This window comes from Barbus barbus (assembly GCF_936440315.1).
Source record: "Barbus barbus genome assembly, chromosome: 25".
NCBI classification, from domain to species: Eukaryota; Metazoa; Chordata; class Actinopteri; order Cypriniformes; family Cyprinidae; genus Barbus; species Barbus barbus.
This window is the reverse complement of record NC_136753.1, coordinates 10,995,442-11,014,849: the sequence shown is the minus strand read 5'-3', so window position 1 is coordinate 11,014,849 and position 19,408 is coordinate 10,995,442. Positions and strand designations below refer to the sequence as shown.

Here is a 19,408-nt window from a genome sequence, read left to right as displayed (position 1 = left end):
TGTAGAGAACTCAAGGAGTGGGAAAGCCTGCGATCGGACGCCGAGGTTGCTTTGTTTCTTCTCGATAGGTGAGTAACATTGGTTTTGCTTTGTTTCACAGAACTAATCGTTGCCTTGGATGCGTACGTATGTGTGAGGCGGAGCTATCAAAATATAGGCGAGACCCTTTTGGAGTAGGGGCATGTTTGTTTTGGTGATTTCAAATATCAACATTGGCTATCAGAAATCACTTACCCCACCTTTAATGTACTTCTTCTTGAGCTACTCCTTTGTTGCCTTGGCTGTATGTTTTGGGTCTTTGTCATGCTGAATAATGCCCTGGCGGTACATGGCCCCGTCCATCGTTCCTTTAATGCGGTGCAGTTGTCCTGTCCCCTTAGCAGAAAAACACCCCCAAACTATAATGTTTCCACCTCCATGTTTGATGGTGGGGATGGTGTTCTTGGGGTTATAGGCAGCATTCCTCCTCCTCCAAAGACAGCGAGTTGAGTTGATGCCAAAGAGCTCGATTTTGGTCTCATCTGACCACAACACTTTCACCTAGTTCTCCTCTTGAATCATTCAGATGTTCATTGGCAAACTTCAGACAGGCCTGTACATGTGCTTTCTTGAGCAGGGGGACCTTGCGGATTTCAGTCCTTCATGGCGTAGTGTGTTACTAATTGTTTTCTTGGTGACTACGGTCCCAGCTGCCTTGAGATCATTGACAAAATCCTCCCATGTAGCTCTGGGCTGATTCCTCACCGTTCTCATGATCACTGAAACTTCACGAGGTGAGATCTTGCATGGAGCCCCAGACTGAGGGAGCTTGACAGTTATTTTGTGTTTCTTCCATTTGTGAATAATTGTTGTTACCTTCTCAGCAAGCTGCTTGCCGATGGTCTTGTAGCCCGTTCCAGCCTTGTGTAGGTCTACAATCTTGTCCCTGACATCCTTGGACAGCTCTTTGGTCTTGGCCATGGTGGAGAGTTTGGAATCTGCTTGATTGATTGCTTCTGTGGACAGGTGTCTTTTATACAGGTAACAAACTGAAATTAGGAGCACTCCCTTTAAGAGAAATGGGAGCCAGAAACCTTGCTGATTGTAAGGGGATCAAATACTTATTTCACTCATTAAAATGCAAATCAATTTAACTTTTAACTTATAACTTTTTTGAAATGTGTTATTTTGGATTCTTTTGTTGTTATTCTGTCTCGCACTGTTCAAATAAACCTACCATTAAAATTATAGGCTGCTAATTTCTTTGTCAGTGGGCAAACGTACAAAATCAGCAGGGGATTAAAAAAAAAAAAACATTTCCCCACTGTATAAGCACACGTGACACGCCATTCCTGCATCCTCGCCCGCTCGCACTGAATGCAGATGATCATAACTGATGTACAACCATGCCCGTGAAAAGACATCAGCAATCGGGCATCAAGAAAACATTTAAAAAAAAATATGAAGATGAATCACTGTCTGTAATAATCTCATCACCGCCAACGCATCTAATATTCTCTCTGAGTTTCCATGTTCCCTTATGAAAATTAGTCATGGTTTTACTACGAATAAAACCAAAAATCACTGTTCTTGTAGGCATGGTAACTACAAATTAACTATGGTTTTGTTAACAAGTATTAAGATAATTTTTTTTGTGGTTATAAAAACAGACCTAAGTGAACAACAGCCTTTAAAATTACTTAAAATGCATTATATAAAAACAATGAGGCAATAATGATTAATTAATAATTATATGGTTTTATTGAGTAACTGTTAAAATACATAATGTAATACAAAATAAACAATTGATGTACATCACATACTGTATTATTAAAAATGCCTGCAAAGGGAGCCAAAGGCCTGGTAATTGCTGCTGTTACACGTTACAGGACGATCAAGTCCTTGTTTAATATTGACTGAACATTTAATTCAAATATCTACATAATCTTTAATTTTTGGCCACCTTTTTGCGATAGAAATGGCACAGCCCCTATAAATTCTTAAAAAAAAAAATTAACCATGGTTTTATCGTAGTAAAATAGCTTAATTTTCTTTTGCTTGATTTCTGAATGCTTGAGACTATAAAATCAATCAGACAACTGTATTAATAAAATCAAAGACTGAGTGAGTGATTGAATCTGTTTGCGATCTGGCTATTTATTTAAATATCCGAAACATTACTTAAGGTGAGCGGTAATCTACCACAGCCAGCAGCGCAGACTGATTTTCATCAGACAGTTGGATTTCTAGCAGCCTACTTGAAGAACAAATAAAAATGCATAAAACATTTTATGTGTGAAGTGAATGGTCTATCTTCAAAAAGATCAGGGACTTTTGGCAAAACAAAGAGCAAAACAGCATTAAGTGAATTTCGGGATTAAAATAATATAATTTGTAAGCTGATACTACAACTACAACATACATACATACTAGCCTATGCATCGTTGCAGATTGTGTATGTGTGTGTGTGTGTGTGTGAGAGAGAGATAATGGGTGTTTATTTCGCAGTCTTGATGTTTTAGTGTCAACCCTTCACTGCTGTTAGCTTTTTCTGCATTATGACTGAATTATTTAATAGATTTCACATATTCTCAAAACTTTGCTCTGTGTTACAGACACAGTGGTTCACAGGTGTGTGTGTTTGCGTCTGTGTGTGATTCTATGTTTTTATATCACACTTTTGTGGCTCACCCAGTGCAATGCAACGCCAGGCTCGCGTCGCAAATGTTTTTTTGATAGTTTCAGCCCGACGCAGTAATCCTTTTCACGTCCAGCGCCACGTTGTTTAAATAGCATGGATGTGCTGGTCTGAAAATGAGGTGTGTTCAGGCGCATTGTTGGTGCGTTCCTATTTGAACTGAAAATGATTAGTTTTTTTATTTATTTAAAGGACGCATTAGTAATATGCGCCTATAGGTGGGTGCACAACACGCATACACTCTGCTTACTATACACATTATTATTGTGTACTTTAACCTCACGCACGAGCAGATCCATTTTCAGATCCATTTTTGCTCTTGCAAATTCCGCCATGTAAATAATGAATCCGCCATGGTGCAAGCGCAACTGGCTTTTAAAGGGAATGGGAGATGAGACTGGTTAAATGGACTTTTATTTTGATGGGCTGCAGTGAAGGTCTTTCAGTTTTACTGTCAGTTTTATTGTGTATTTAGCTCTATTCTGATGGGATTAGTTTTACATGGAGAGGTGGAGTTAAGTAATTATTACCAGAGATTTTCAGTGGTTTTAGTCCAGTCCAAATGTGCCATATCAGTAATTATTACGGACAATGTCAGTAAAGATTACGGCGACTTTTACCTTCAGTAAAAAGGTCCAGAAAAATTACCTCAGGCTATGCTAATCCTGTGCGAATAGACCAGCTGTAAATATGCATGTAAATATTCCATCATTTCCTTTTTAAAAGTAATTTTCTACAGTTTTTCAAGTATGGAGGTGCTTGAAGAAGCATTCAGTTGCATTCTAGGTGGTAGTACATAGTGCGCACAGGAAGTAATGTGGCATGGGCATGACGACAGGAACGTGATGGTGATGTGTAAATCGAGTTACCCCTCCCGCTTTTAGTAGTTTTACTGAGATTTCTCCTCCCATGAGAATTGGCCATTAATATTACAGACGTCCTGTGGTAAAATTTCATAACTCCTTCTACCCTTCTAAAACAAATTCTTAAACCATGCCATTCATTCACACAGAGGCATGCAGAACATGCAGACTTATTAGTGGTATGCACTGATTGCTGCTGTCGCCTTTATTTCTGCTGTGTGATAGACTGTTAGATTAATCCACATTGGATTAACTTTTTGACTTGTTTGAGGAGGAGATAAGCATTCTAGTCTTGTCACACACTTCTTTTCTTTTCTTTCTTTTATGTAATTTATTTTCTTTTTCATTGAAAGTCTTGTTTAAGTTAAATTTTGCCACAAAGCTGTGTCTCTGACTTCATCTTTGACCGCCTCAAACCTTAACCAGCCTATGAGACTCCTCATCTATTTTTCAGCAAATGCTTATTGTAGTCGTCTTCCTAAGACGCTACCAGACCATCAGCGAATTAATGAAGAATCAGCTGAACTGGTGCATTTAATATAAAATTTCATAGCTTCATTGAAACGTCAATGCTAGGGTTAAACAAAAATTGCTTAAGGAATCATTTAAGGTCTTAGGATTTGCATATACAGTGCCCTCCAAAAGTATTGGAACAGTAAAGTCAAAATTACTCTGTTGGCTGTGGAGTCAAGACATTTACAAAATATGATTAAAAGATGAATATGAGACAAAACTACAGAATATCATTTTTTATTATTGGGTGATTCAACACATAGATGTTTTACCAGCTAGGAAGATCAGCACTTTTAGAGTTGCATCCAAAAAAAAAGCAAAAAGGTGAGCCAGAAGAGTTTTGGAACTGTGTTTATGGACCGATGAGACAAAGATGATCCTTTATCTAAGTGATGGGAAAGCAAAAATGTGGAGAGAAAAAAGGGAACTGCAAATGATCCCAAGCATACAGCCTCATCTGTAAAGCATAGTGGAGGTGGTGTCATGCATGGGCATGCATGGTTGTCTCTGGAACAGGCTCTCTCAACTTTACTGATGACTTAATGTATGATGACAGTAGCAGAATGAATTTGGAAGGGTACAAAACCATCTTGCCTACCAATATTCAAGAAAATGCCACCAGATTCATTGGGAAGTGCTTCATATTAGGAAGTGCTCTCGTTTGGCTCTCAACGAAGGCGGTCGCATTTTTTCTCTCCCTCTCCTCCCCTTACCTTCTCTTCCCTGCTTTGCTCTCTCGTCTCGTCTATTGTCTAATACCTGAGAGACTCTCTCTGCACTGCTCTCCGAACTGGAAAATCAACTGGTCTCTCAACGCAATTGACACAATTTTCTCAACGAGTTCGGGGGAACCTGATTGTCCCAGCGGAACTTTCGCAGCTGGATATACGATGGACGCATGGGAAAGGTGGCGGGTCGTGTGTCTGGCGGCTCTTTCCGTGGAGGACATTGAAGATATGTACCTATTCGGAACCATGATAACAGGTCTTCTGCTGATCGGATTAGGCTTTGCCCTGGGTTATCGAAAAATTCAGGAAACGGGTACAGCTGTCAAAAGCCTCACAAGGCTGCCCGTCATGATTGAAGCAGTGGGCAGAGCGGTCAGCACTGAGACTGAAACTATTAACCGCAATATGGATAACATTACGGAGAAGCTTTCGGATTTGAAAAGAAAAATTGATGGATTTGGAGACCAGAATGGACAAAGAGAGTTGCCGTAAAAATTGGAATACGGCTACTCGCCCCAAGACCAAACAATCTTATCTTATTTCGGCTCTCTCATGCCAGCACTGCCTCGGACAAGGTCGTTGTTGGAAAACAACCCCGGGATGAGCACTGCAGTGAGACACTCTTGCATTCCTCCCCTCCTTCACAGACACCTGCGGATTGTTGACTCTGTCTGGGTCCTGATCAAGGCTGTCTCCATAGCAACGTGCTGTGTCACTACCACATTCTGCGGACTGAGACAACTTGATTTGAATGCCAGCGTGGCGGCTCTACAGGCCTAATAAAACATACATACACACACACATACACTGATATGCATTCACCTCCCCCGATCCCTCGCCTTCGCCGCTTTGTACCGCCAGCCTGACATGCGGGTCCGACCGGCGCCGAGAATGGCTGCAGGACCAGATGGCTGCTTGCCGGAACTGGATTACCTTCCCTGTTGCAGTCGTGTGATTGACTATGTGCTTTTTGTTGCTGGGGTGTTTTTCCTGTTCTCACACTGTACTCCCATACGAGCATAGTCTGTGAATTATTTTTTTTCTCCCCGCTTTCCTCATGTCATGCTGCATTTCTTCCTCACACAAATTCCTCGTATGTGTAAACATTCTTGGCGAATAAAGCTCATTCTGATTCTGATATTACAACAGGACAATGACCCAAAACACCCTGCCAGTTCAGTCAAGGAATTTAAAAGGGCAAACAAATGGAAAGTCTTAGATTGCACAAGTCAATCTCCAGATTTAAATCCGATTGTACAAATTTCACCAGCTGAAGAGGAGAGTAAAGGCAGAAACTCCCCAAAACAAGCAACAATTGGAATTGGCTGCATTAAAGGCTGGGAAAAGTATTTCAAAGGATGAGACCAAGAGTCTGGTGATGTCTATGGGTCACAGACTCACTGCTGTGATTGTGCGCAAGGGATCTGCAAATAAATAATAGCTTTTAACCTTTTATATCTGCCTTATGTTCAACTGTCCCAATACTTATGCTCACATCAATGAGTGGGATGAACTAAAAGTGCTGTTCTTTTTATTTGGTAAAACATGTATGTGTTGAAACAGCTAATAATAAAGTGTGACATTCTGTAGTTTTGTCTCATATTCATCTTTTAATCATATTTGCAAATGTCTTGTCTCCACAGCCAACAGAGCAATTTTGTCTTTACTGTTCCAATGCTTATGGAGGGCACTGTATTTGTCCAGTAAAGTCTTGTTTGTATTTAAAGAAAAATGTATTTTGTTCAATGCTTACAAATTAATGTTTAAACTGTCTATTTTGTTACCACACTAATAAGTAGTTTTTTCACTATATTTTGGATATTAATATATGTTGCATAGTTGTTAGTTAAGGCAATTCAATTGATCAGCCGTAAAACTTTGTTCTGTCAAAATTCCCTATAAATATAATAATTAGTTCCCCTTGAGCTAAATTTACCTGTTTCCCTTATAGAAGAGTCCCTGTAAACCATGCAGTATGTGTCAGTTTGTGTGTGTGTGTGTGTGTGTGTGTGTGTTTGTGTTCTGTCACTGGTTGCTGTCTTACAGGAATGTGTCTCTCTTCTGGCTGTCTGTTGGAGTTTAGTTCCAGAGGATCGAGAACAAGGTGACTTGGTGCAGGATCTGTGAACAGAAGGAGCTTCTCTACACACAGCCTGGTGGTATTCAAGCTCCTACGCAGACACATAAAACAGTAATAACATAAAACAGTAGTGATAACTAGATTTGTATGTCTGAGTATTCTTAAGGTTTTCAGCTTTGGTTTTGTTTAAATGAATGAGATGCTTTAAATGATCATGACACTCAGCACTCACCATCAGAATAAAAACATATCATAAAAAATTATAATAAAAAAAGCACAATGCCATATTTGTTAGTCACCACTTTCCTAATGAGCTTACTGCATTTTAAATTATGGTAGGAACTTCTGGTTCAGGTAAGCTGCACTCAAAAAGACTGAAACAAATTATTTTAAATCAAAGTTGCACTACGAAAAATGTCAGTCTGAGTAAATGAGCTGTAAAATTTCCTTCATGTTCTTTTTTTCAGACATCAGGAAAATAATGCTTGGTCTTTTCAGCTCGCGGTAACACTTTATAATAACTGCACACTATGAATCGTCAATAGTCAATTCATCCTTTATAAAGCATTGTTCCAACATTAATAGGCATTAGTAAGCAGTTTATGAATGAATAACATGATGAATGCTACGAGTCTAAGTATGTTTAGAACATGTTTATGATGAATAGCCTACTCTGTTCAAAAATAGATTTTAATATCGTGCTAAACAATAATAATTAGTTTCTCAAAAATAAAATGTCTCTTCACATCTCTGTGGTTAGATCAGTGTGCACAATAATGTGTCTTTTGACCTTCATTATGTATGTTTTGATTATACTGTGTTGTAAAAATACAAATAATTTTAAAAACCCATTTTTTCAATCTCCTCACACTCTGTCTTACCTGCCTCAGTCACAGTCACACTGATGGCCCATTAGCAGCCTTTAGGGGAGGGCCCTTTGTCTCTCAGGTGAGAATCACTTAATATATGTGTTTTATGGTCTTATTTCAGTGACTTCAGTGATTTTAGTTTTTCACTAACCACGCATAAACGTTGATTTCTCAAAAACACAATCATGTACATAAATGCTGCTAACATATTATTGTAGCCCAGTTTGTGCTGTTTACAGTGTTATTAGACTTTAGCCATTTATATTTTTATAAGCAACTGAAAAAAGAACAAATGTCAGGGCATGTTGAAAGTTCTCCAGGCCCTCAAAACACCCTCAGACCCCAGAGGGTTAATAAAGGGCTTGTTCAAAAAACACACATACAAACAAAACTTTTTTCTGGAATCTGACATCTGAATTTGTGAAAGGGCCTTAAAACTGACTAATTAAATTACCACCTTAAAGCAAATGTTTTAGTGGAGCATCTAATGTAATTTTGCATAGTACTGCATTTTGAACTAAATTATAGAGAAGAACAAAATTAGGAATTTCAATACAGTACAAATACACTACAAAGCACTGTAATATGTTAAGGACACAATACAAAACAACTCTTGCTTGCATCATAAAAAAACTTAATCCTCCACAAATGAGAGAAAAACATCTCCGACCGACAGTGGTCATATCTGCTTGCTCCTGCTGCACTAACTGCTTCAGCACACAAAAAAAATAAAAAACACAGTCATCATGATCAGGGTGTTGGGCTATGGATGCTTAAGTGTACGCAGATGCATTTAAGTGTGGTGTGTGGGATGTACCTGGCTGCTTCTGTGCTGTAGCAGGCTGTGACTGGCATTGTACGAGTCTCTGATCAGAGCATCTTGCTGAATAGAGTGCTGTGCAGGTGAAAGGAAGGGGGTCAATGAGTGTGCATGAGCTCTGGAATGACATGAACCTGGATAGAAACACAAGTCTGTTTAGTTGCCTGGTGTACCGTCACTTGTTGGCAGTGGTGGGAGAGGACATACTTGACATACTTATGACACACTCCATGATGCTTTCGCTATGATGACACTGTTTATCTTCCTCTTCTGGTTCACACATCTCCCCAGTTTCACTTAGCGCACGCTTCAACATCTGTACCACAAAGCCAATTTTAACTAACATATATATTTTACAGTATACATGCAGCATAGCAGCACTAGAATACTAGAGCCTGAAATTAATTTAGTTTCAAGCTTTTGTAATGCAAAATGTAATACAAAATGAGACATTTCCACACAACAAAAAGACAAAAAAAAGAGACGTGTGTTCTTTTTATACACTGGCAGGCCGAGTTATAGTTTTATAGATTTTTGTTTTATAGATAAATCATAGGTATATTATTAAACCAAATGGTACATAGCTTTTGGTTTTCTGCTTCTAGTCAACAAGCATGTGTTGGTTCACTATGCTTGCATGTTGCTGTTGCCTGCAAAAATTACTTTAATCATACATGTTATAATATACCAAAACTGCATCACAAACATAGAATAAAGTGTCATTATTACTAAAGATGGCAAGTCAGAAAAAATTAATAATTCTGTGTGTGCTTCTGAGCTGATGTCAGGTTATATTAGAATGTGCTGCCCGAATGATTACTTAGTTGCAGATTAATACATAAGTGTTTGTTTTATTATTCATACCACAACACTAAATTTGTGTCTTTATAGAAATATTATACTATATGTTATCTTAAAAGACACATGAAATTGTTTCTACATTTTAAATACTTATATATTTAATCTTGTCAAGCAACTTAAGAAATACTTTTATTCAATATTATTGGCATATATAAATATGAAATTAACATTTAATGATCTATAGCCATTACTTTCAGAATGACTGATGAATTTAAGAATGAATGACACTAAGAAATGAATGACACCAAGCATGTTTTCTCAGAATGACAACGATTTATATTACATAATAGCGTCGCTTATTTTAGTTGCACCTTTGGTGTTTGGAAAAAACAAACAAACAAAACACCACAAGATCAATATAGATACATCCACAAATTGAGTTACTGACCAGATCAAGTTCCTCCAGACGACGAAATAGTTTCTCTGACATATCATGTAGTTCTTGTTCTGCCTCCCTATTCCTCTGGTTACGCCAAGACAAAGAACTCTCTCTATCGCTGAGCCTGAAGGAAAGAGAAATAGGTCATAAAATACTACAGCACCTTTTTTGTGATGTTGCTAGGCTGTCTTTCTGTCTCACTGAACCACACTGCAGCCGTGACAGCGGTGAGTGGCTGTATTTGAGTTTAATGTCATATAAGCTTAAATGGCTATTTAATGGCAGGTACAGGTAGTAATCAAATAATGTACACATCACATAGAAGTCAGGTAACAGCTTAATGGATCTGCTACACACTGCCCACCTCCATCCCCTCTCAGAAGAATGCCTGACCTGGCTGTAGATCCTTTTCAAATTTTCTACATGGTTGGTCTCAACCTGCTTGGGTTCAGTTGACATCTCAACTCTTTAGTTTATGTTATTCAGCTGTTTTAAAACTTTGGCAAGCCCTTGCAACTTAGGAACTAGCTTGGCTGTAAATGGCTATGTCCCCTGCACGAGACAAGAGGTGAGCAAGAACACAGACAAGTTTCCCTTCTTGGAAGATCTCTTCCAGTCTCTTCCAGTTGTAGTATGTCTGCTGTCTGCTCTGGGCTTTTGCAACATTCTCTTTCACTCTCTCCAGAAGTGATTGCTGACACTCAAGTTCATTTGTAGACTGGTCAGGATCAAGTGAACGATATTGGAATAGTTTGAGGGGTCCTTTCAACTTTGTACTTTGTAGTTTGTACTCTCCTGCCAAGGTGAATTGATTGTAAACCTGAACTCATGGATCCACTGGTCCCAATTCTGATTATTGTCCTTGATGTATGATGCAATCATGATCTTAAGAGTTTTATTCACCCTTTCTGCCAGGTTAGTCTGCAGGTGGTATGCAGTTTTTGAATTGCACCCTAGTGTCTGCAGGTAGCGTTCAGAAGTTAGGACGCAAATTGTGGTCCTCGGTCCAACACAAAATAGGCAGGTACCCCCCATCGAGTAAAGATCTCCTTGATAAGAATGTTAGTTATCAAAGGTGTCTTAGGTGACCGCAAAGGGAACACCTCAACCCACTTGCTACAGAAATCCACAGTGACCAGCAAATCCTTGTTCAGATTTGTGCTCCTTAGAAACTGACCCATAAGATCAATGCCAAACATATATCTAGGTTCTTCTACAGCAGTAGATTGAAGGGTTCCAGAAAGTTTGTATATACGCAGCTGGTATTGCTGACAGACTTGGCCCTGTTTGCAGTAATCTCATACATCCTGGTTGAATTTCTGGCCAATACACCATGTTAGTCAACGCAATGTTTTCATGCGCCCAAGATGCCCACTCAAAGGATTATCATGTGCAAACTGGAGAAATTGTTGCTGTAGATCTTTTGGGATGATTACTTACAAAGTATGACCCTTTTGACCATCAGGACTCAACTTATTTAACATTTTTGGATGTAGAAAAATTACTAACACCATTCACTTTGGAATCCTCCTTGATCCCTTCCTCTGAAATGACGTGTCCTAGAAAAGTCAGTGATCTTCTTACCAATTTACTATGGATGGATGATATCATCGGAACGTTATCAGAATCGGACGATTTAAAAAAAAAAATACGCCGATATGACAAATAGCTCACACATGCTCAGGGTGTTCAAGCGATAAGATCATGTCAGCAGTGTCTCATTCTTGAAGCAAACTTTTGCCTGAATGGATATTAGATTCACTGTTTTGGATCACAGCATTTAATTTGAGAATGTATGTACAGAATGTCTGGTGTGCGATAGAGTCAACAGTCACTAGTTGGGACACAACACCTCCCCTGGGTCTTAATGCCTGTCTGGTCATAGCAAACGAAAGGGTGTAATGTAGAGGGCTGCATTGGTTTGGGCTCCCGCGGAACCCAACGCAAATCTCGCGGGAGCGAGCGGATTTACCTTTGCTGCGGGCGGTCAGAAAATTTTGCGGGGGACCCGTAGGGAACAGTGAGATTTGGTGTGTAATAGAAATGGAGTCAACACATTAAATTGAGAAGAAAATTAAAGCAGCTGTTTACTTGACAATAGCAAGGCAAGGCAAGTCAGACATCCGGAAACAATTCTCAATTGTCACTGGAAAAAAAGGGAAAGAGTTAAACTTAAGTTGCATGCACTAGGACATGAATCTGTACCTCTGCCCTGAGATGGCATACCTATTTTCTAAGTTCTATGTACTTAAGTTAAAGTTATTTAACATTTTGCTTTGGCTTATTTAGCCTACTTAAACTGTTTGTTAACATTTGGTCCAAAATTTTCGCGTGCGTTTTTCAGTTTTTTTTCATATTCCTATCAAAATGCATGCTACGGATGCGAAAACGCAGAAATCAAAGCTGATGCAAATTTTTTTATGACTGACGAAAGTTTCAGAGGCAGCGTGTAAACGTGATTGACAATGTGAGGTCGTATTTATTTTTTAACGTGTGAAAATTTTGAACTGGGTGTGCAATTAAACTGTTTGTTTAGTAAATCATTTGGTGCTTGTGTATCAAGCAGTAGGCTACTTTTACAGTAGGCGGGAGTGGACACAAACATTGCGGGCGTCGGCGGGAGTGGAACATGCAGGTTGTGGGAGCGGGCGGTCTTGGTCAGAAATTTTGCGGGTGCGGGTTTAAGAAAACAGTCCCGTGCAGGGCTCTAGTGTAATATTTATCTTCTGTCCAGGCAATGAATATGTGGAGGTGTCAAAAACCAACTTGACTCTGCATGACACAAAGAACTCAAGGCCTAAAATGAGCAGAAAAGCTGAGTCCTCATCTCTCATGATGAACAGTCACAATGGGTTTGTGCATCCTTGCAGGGTATACTCCTGAGTTACTTCACTTAATGCCCTCTGGACATGGCCGTTGGCCAGGGCAAATGTCTGTCCCCAAATGGACTGCCAAGACTCGGCCTCATCCTTCCATCTTCTCCACAGTGACTTCTGGATTAATGAGTATGAGCTGCGTGTATCCACAATGGTTTCACAAGGCTGGTTACGCAAAGTTTCAGTCAAGGGAAGAAACTTATCAGGGCACCCTTTTCTGGAGTTTCTCTAAGCCTGTCGTTGCTTCCAGAAGGCCCCTTCCTCAGCGATGTCCTGCTCCAGAAAAGTTCCTGTGTGCACCAGGGCCTGTATTCACAAAACATCATAAGGCTAAAAGTAGCTCATAACTCGCCAATATAGGAGAAAATCTTAAAAATAATAGGCGTGTCAATGCTAATTGTAGGACTCCTAAATTTTTGCTCTAAGAGTATTTCACAAAGTGTTTTAGCACTGAAACTAGCTCCTAAATCTGTGAAAGGTTGGGAGTAGTGAAGGACTCCTAAGTCACTCAAGGCCAAAGTATACCTCAGCCGTCCGCACTGTCATTTTCGTCATCAGGAGGGCTAGCGAACAGCCGCGCACCCCGACTGTGCGCAGACAGTTTTTTTGAGACCGCGCGGATGGTGCGCGTACAACAGCGCATGCGCGAGTTGAATGACAGAGCGCAAGTCAAGTAGGTGGTACCGCGCGGCAGGCAACGTGAGTGGTGTGTTGCACGCGAGCGGGAGGATGCCACTATTAGTTTAGTTTTCTTGTATGGTGAAAATGTTATCGGGTCATCAAATCAAGCAATGTGATCTGTCAGATGATCCTGAGATAAAAACACGATTGTCTGTTGGCAGTCGGAAAAGAGGCTTTACTAAAATAAGAAAGAATAATGAATGGAAGAAAGTTGTGGCGGGTCGGCACAACTATACTGTGAATGGACCAGAACTGGGGAGATTCTGATATAATAGATATTGAGGATAGTATGGATATAAGCCAAGGAAGTGTGAGAGTAAAGGAGAAGAGAGGAGATGATTTAGCAGGAGCTAGGTCGAAGAAAATAAGAGGTAATGTTAGTAGAGGTGATGGAGAAGGAAACGAAGAAAGAGAGCAGGCAGAAAATGACTTCAAAATCATATTGAGATTTGCGGAGGAAAAGGGAATTTTGTCAATGAGTCCGGTAAAGTTAATAACGGTTTTAAAAAATCAGGCTCGTGATATTCATATGGCAAAGGTGTTGAGAGATGGCAATTTGTTGATTGACTGTAGAAGCGAGGAACAAAGTACAAATTATATTGAAAGAGGAACTAAAGGGTGTAAAGGAGTGATCTGGGGAGCTCCAGTCAGCGTCACTATGGACGAAATCAAGGCAAATTTTTAAAGGGAGGAAGTGTAAAGGGTGTTTGGAGGATGCAGATAAATTGTGAGGGAGTAAGGCTAGACAGTGAATTTATTTTGGTTATATTTGAAGATGAAGTGCTTGCCAAAAAAGTAACTCTGCGTTTTATGAGTTATAATGTTAGAGAATATGTACCAACACCAATTAGATGTTATAACTTTCAAAGATTTGGTCATACAGCCAAAACTTGCAAAGGTAGAAGAAGATGTGCTAGATGTGGAGAAGAACATGACTAAGAGCAGTGTGGTCACAAGGAGCAACCCAGATGTTGTAATTGTGGTGGAAATCACAGTGTGGCTTATGGTGGCTGTGAAGTACTAAAAAGGGAAAAAGAAATGCAACAAGTGAGGATTCATGGTAAGATGACGTATGCAGAGGCTGTGAGGATAGTAAACCAGAGAGGAGGAAATGGAGAACGTAGTAGTACAGGAAAACAACTCAATAAGGATTCAGATCAGGCAAGTAAAGAGAAGGTGATGGTTGACATGAAGAAGCTAGTCACATTCATAGCAGGAGTACTCAATGCTACAATGGGGATCAAGTCTAAAACAGAGAGAATGCAAATTATTGTAAAGGCAGCAGTCCATCCTCTAGATATCAGAGGAATGACATGGGAGGAGGTTAGAAATGATCTCAGTATTCAAACAAGTCAGGAACAGTCAGGAACTTGATAGAGCTGATAATGGTTCTCTGTCTGCAATGGAATGTGAGAAGCTTATTGGCCAATGGACAAGAAATTAAAAAGTTTATAGATGAGTTGCCAATCAAGCCAGATGTCATTTGTGTATAGGAAACATGGTTGAAACTAAACTTAGATTTTAGAATAGTTGGTTATTCATCTATTAGAGGTGATAGTGAGGAGGGAATTGGAGGTGGGTGTGCTACATTTATTCAGGAAGATATTGCATTTAGAGAGGTGAGTATAGGAAGTGAGCAAGATTATGTTGTTGTAGATATGGACAGGTGAGGGAAAGTTTGTAATTATAAATTTTTATAATGAAGTAGATAGTAATATAGTAAAGTAGTAGTAATATAGTAGTATAGTAGGAGATTATGTTTAGATAATTTAATACAAATTGATGGGATGGATAGTACTAGAGTAATAGTTGGTTTGCTGGGATTTTAATGCACATAGCACTTTATGGGGAGGAGTTAGAACAGATACAAATGGGGAGGTCATAGAAGAGCTATTACAGGGAAAACAAATGGTTTGTTTAAATGATGGGAGAGGGACTAGAATAGATGTGTGCACTGGGAACACATACAGTATTCGATTTAACATTAGCGTCTAGAAATTTAGGTGGAAGATGTGAGTGGGATATGTTAGAAGACACCACAGGTAGTGATCATTTTCCAGTGTTCTGTCAACTAGCATTGGAAAACAATAAAAGGAAAGGTGAAATGATGGGGAGGTGGATATTTAGTAGTAGTGTTGTCAAAAATATCCATATTTCGATAAATATCGATACTGAAATATCTGAACGGTACCAATATTAATTTCCCGAAGTATCGATACACCGATACTAGCCGAGCTGTCACTTTCACTTCTCTCCAAAGGCGCGTGGACAAGCACCACACGTGACCGCACTCGTCTCCTTCGCTCTGGTTAAATAGCAAAAGTGAAGTGAATAGAAAGATGACTGCTCTGGTTGTTAAAGAACACAGCAGGAGCGCTATCTGTAGAGATCTATGACCTCCGCGATGCAGAGAACGCGCACGGAATCGCGGAATCCAGTCATAAAAACGGAATTTACAGTTTAATGCGGAATGTCACAGAATTTGTCAAAGTTTGGATGAATTAATCAAAAGTAGGGCATTACACTTAAATCAAATAGCGATATGGACTAGTATCTGTAAATATTAAGCTGCAAAAGTTGATTTAAATATTAATCCTGCATGTTCTGCGCATCTCTGTGCGAATGTGCTGCACGTGCGGTTTTGTTTGTGGCGCTCGCGGTGATTTCAGCATCTGCCGTCTCAATGAGGACATAAATACATCAACAATATCTCCAGAACTGATCTGAAAGGCACTTTACGAGCATTTTACCATTTAATTTGAGTAAAACTAGCGTCAGATCATACACACACACGGCAACCAGTCAAAATAAAAGTTCTGTTTAACTTATAAACTATTAAAGACCGTGTGCCAGAAATAGGCTATATTACTATTATTTAGTAGAATGTACATAATACTACTACTTACTACTGCTGTTCATTTTTTTAAAAGAAATAATCACAAAATATTTAAATTTTAATAGTAAATCCCCTTCATTTGCCAAAAATTTAAATGTTTAATTTTCATTAATTCAAATATAAATTAATTAAAATTGTTTTATGCCTTCATCTGATATCCAGTAAAATTTAAATACACAACACAGAATTTCTGAGGGGGAAAACACATTTCATAAGGCTACTGTAAGAATAAATAAAAATTGTTTGTATGCATTCAAATAATAGACATGCTAAAACACAGAATTTGGTAACAATAAAACATAAGGTGAGAAAAAAATAAAACATTTCATACGGCCCTAAACGTGTCATTGTTGTTACACTTTTAATAAATTAAATGTTAAATTGTATAATTTTCATGATTTTAATGAATTAGACATGCTTTTAGATTAATAGCATTTAATTTGACCATAAAAAAAAAAAAAAAAAAAGAGTCCAGAAAAATTCAAACGGAAAAAATTGAATGTAGAAAAAAATTAAACGGAATTTGGGGAAAAATAAAACGGATTTCATAGGGCCCTATATCTGGAAATATTTTGGTTATGAAGCAAATGAGAATATCAACAAATAGAACTTTGGATTTTAATTAGTACATGTATTAGTAAACGTTAGTTTCAATTAACATTTAACTAAGATTAATAAAAGATTAATAAATAAATCAACAAATGCAGTACCTCAAGACATTTTTTTGTTCATGTAAAATATACCGCATGTTCTCGACTTGTTACATTTATCTTTAAATTAAAAAAATTACCCCCTTAATATTGTGACAGTTTTTTTTCTCTGTGGTATCGAAAATGGTAATGAATATCGATATTTTTCAAGGTATCGTATCGAAGTTAGAAATTCCAGTATCGTGACAACACTATTTAGTAGTGCAAAATGGGAATTATTTACATATATTTGTGAAAAGGAGATGTGTAAAATAGACTTAAATGAAGATATTGAGGAGGTTGAGGAAAATATTAAAATAACTTTAATAGAAGCTGCGAATCAGTCCATTTCTAAAAGTAAAGGAAAGGAAAGCAGTCCCTTGGTGGACAGATGATTGTGCTAGAGCAGTGAAAGTGAGGAATAAAGCTCTTAAGAGTATTAAGAAGAACTCATAGTTTTCAGAATTTAATTGTATATAAGAAAGCACAAGCTAAAGTTAAACTATGCAAAGGGGCATAGTTGGCAAAGTTTTTGTAATAAAATAGGAAGAGTAACACCGGTTGCGGATGTATGGGGAATGATCAAGAGTATGAGAGGAATTAGAAAGGAATACCAGTATTCAGTATTAAAGAAAGATGATGAGGTAGCAATTTCGGATGAGGCGAAGGCAGAAATGATTCCGAAAGAACTGGTTAAAATTCATAGTTCTCATAACCTGTCTGAGGAGGCTAATGGCGCTTTTCCACTGCGTGGTACTACTCGGCTCGACACGGTTCAGAACGGCACGACATGGCTCACTTCGGCTCGATTTGCGTTTCCACTGAAGTTTAGTACTGCTTTAGAGTGGGCGGGATTCTTCACGTGTCATTATAGTTGCGCCGCCTCTACTGCCATGACTCCTGAAAAACATTTTAATTCCGCGTCGCTCCATCACGCTCTCGCTGGATCTGCTCCTCAGCTATCAATGAGAGGATCATCTGTACTTCCTCAACAGAGCAACACAGCCATTTTTTGGTTGTTTAAAAAAGGTGCGCTCATTCAAAACAGTTGCTTTCGGTCCTTCGCTGGCTGTGCCGATTTAAATCTAGCGGAAATTTTGTGTCTCGTTCCGAAAGTTCAATGACGCTGGCAGTGACGATTTTCTCCGGCCAATCAATGATCACTAGAGTTTACACGTCATGTTTTGGTAACGGTACGGCTCGCTTGGAACCTCGGCCGGGGTGGTACTAAAAAAAGTACCAGGTACTGTTCCCAGTGGAAAACCCCCCAAAAGTAAGCTCTACTGAACCGTACCGTGCTGTACCATGCAGTGGAAAAGCACAATAAGAGAGAAAGAAGACTAGAGCAGCTCATCCTGGAGTTCTGGAGAGAAGGCACAAGTCAAACAGTGTTTTGGATGTTCCATTTACTCTGGGTGAAATGAAAAGAGTAATAGCATGATTTGGATTAACATCACCTGGGGAAGATCTATACCTGAAAGTAGTCCCCAGCTAGGTAATTAGTTATATAGCTGGGGACTACTTCCAGGCTCTGCGTAATATCATTACGCCTGCTCCACCCCTGGTACTGCGGCAAAGTTCCTTGATTTCCCTCTTAGTTTTCCCTCTTTCTTTTCCTCACTTTCCTTCGCTTTTAAATAGCTTAAAAGCGCCGTGCGCATTTTACTTTCAAATTAGCAACAATTCGGCATCAAATGCTTGAATTCGATTCAAGCAACAACAAAATACAACATAGAACACAACTTTTATAAAAAAAATTAAAAAAAAATACACCATGCTAACAAATAACAAAGTTTAGGCATAGAAAACTGAAGATCAGTAAATACGGTGGAACCAAATAAATGAGAAATGTACAATCTAAAAAAAATGCTGGGTTATTTTTTTAACCCAAATGCTGGGTTCAGCCTGTTGGGTTATTTTTTATATTTTTACCCAGGTGCTGTTTTTTTTATTTTTTTTACTTTTTATTAGTTTTCAGGTACAGAAATGTAATCAAGTGTAAAATAATTTAATCTATTTAACCGTTTATGTGCGTGTTGTCTCTTTTTCCCACTCATCTATTTTTTATACATGATTGCATTTCTTACCCAGCAACTTGTCTTCTGTCTCTTTGGATAACATAAATTCCTGGTGATCTGTTAGTTTGCTCTTCTTCTCGCTCTTCTTTTTCCTTTACCTCTCTGTATCTGTCTGGCTGGGTACAGGACAGAGTCTGCCTTGGAACTGTGACGTCCACCTGAGCCCAGCGAAGACAGAGAACAAATCAATGAATGTGGCACTTGCAAGAGTGAACAATAACAAATTAGCAATTATAAGTTAAAAGATAGTTTTTCTGGATAAAATGTACTACATAAATATGTTACAAGAAGTAACAACCTCAAACTGACTGACATGTACCTTTCATTTTAAATTCCAACAGGCCAACTGAATGCAGAAAAGTTGAGAGTAAAACACTGTGACCACAACATGCCATCCT

At 38.8% G+C, this 19,408-nt stretch overlaps 1 protein-coding gene across 6 annotated transcripts in view; it reads right to left on the bottom strand.

Moving 5' to 3' along the window:
• LOC306844453 (centrosomal protein of 95 kDa-like) overlaps positions 1-19,408 on the bottom strand; it is a 142,169-nt gene that overhangs the window by 61,052 nt on the left and 61,709 nt on the right. For all 6 annotated transcript variants that reach the window (XM_079376599.1, XM_079376600.1, XM_079376596.1 and 3 more), the window contains exons 10-14: positions 19,020-19,168; positions 9,800-9,914; positions 8,767-8,866; positions 8,548-8,684; positions 6,826-6,952 (exon numbers count right to left, since the gene is read on the bottom strand). In XM_079376599.1, coding sequence (XP_079232725.1) covers positions 6,826-6,952; positions 8,548-8,684; positions 8,767-8,866; positions 9,800-9,914; positions 19,020-19,168 — 628 coding nt within the window. The remainder of the gene's footprint in view (positions 1-6,825; positions 6,953-8,547; positions 8,685-8,766; positions 8,867-9,799; positions 9,915-19,019; positions 19,169-19,408) is intronic.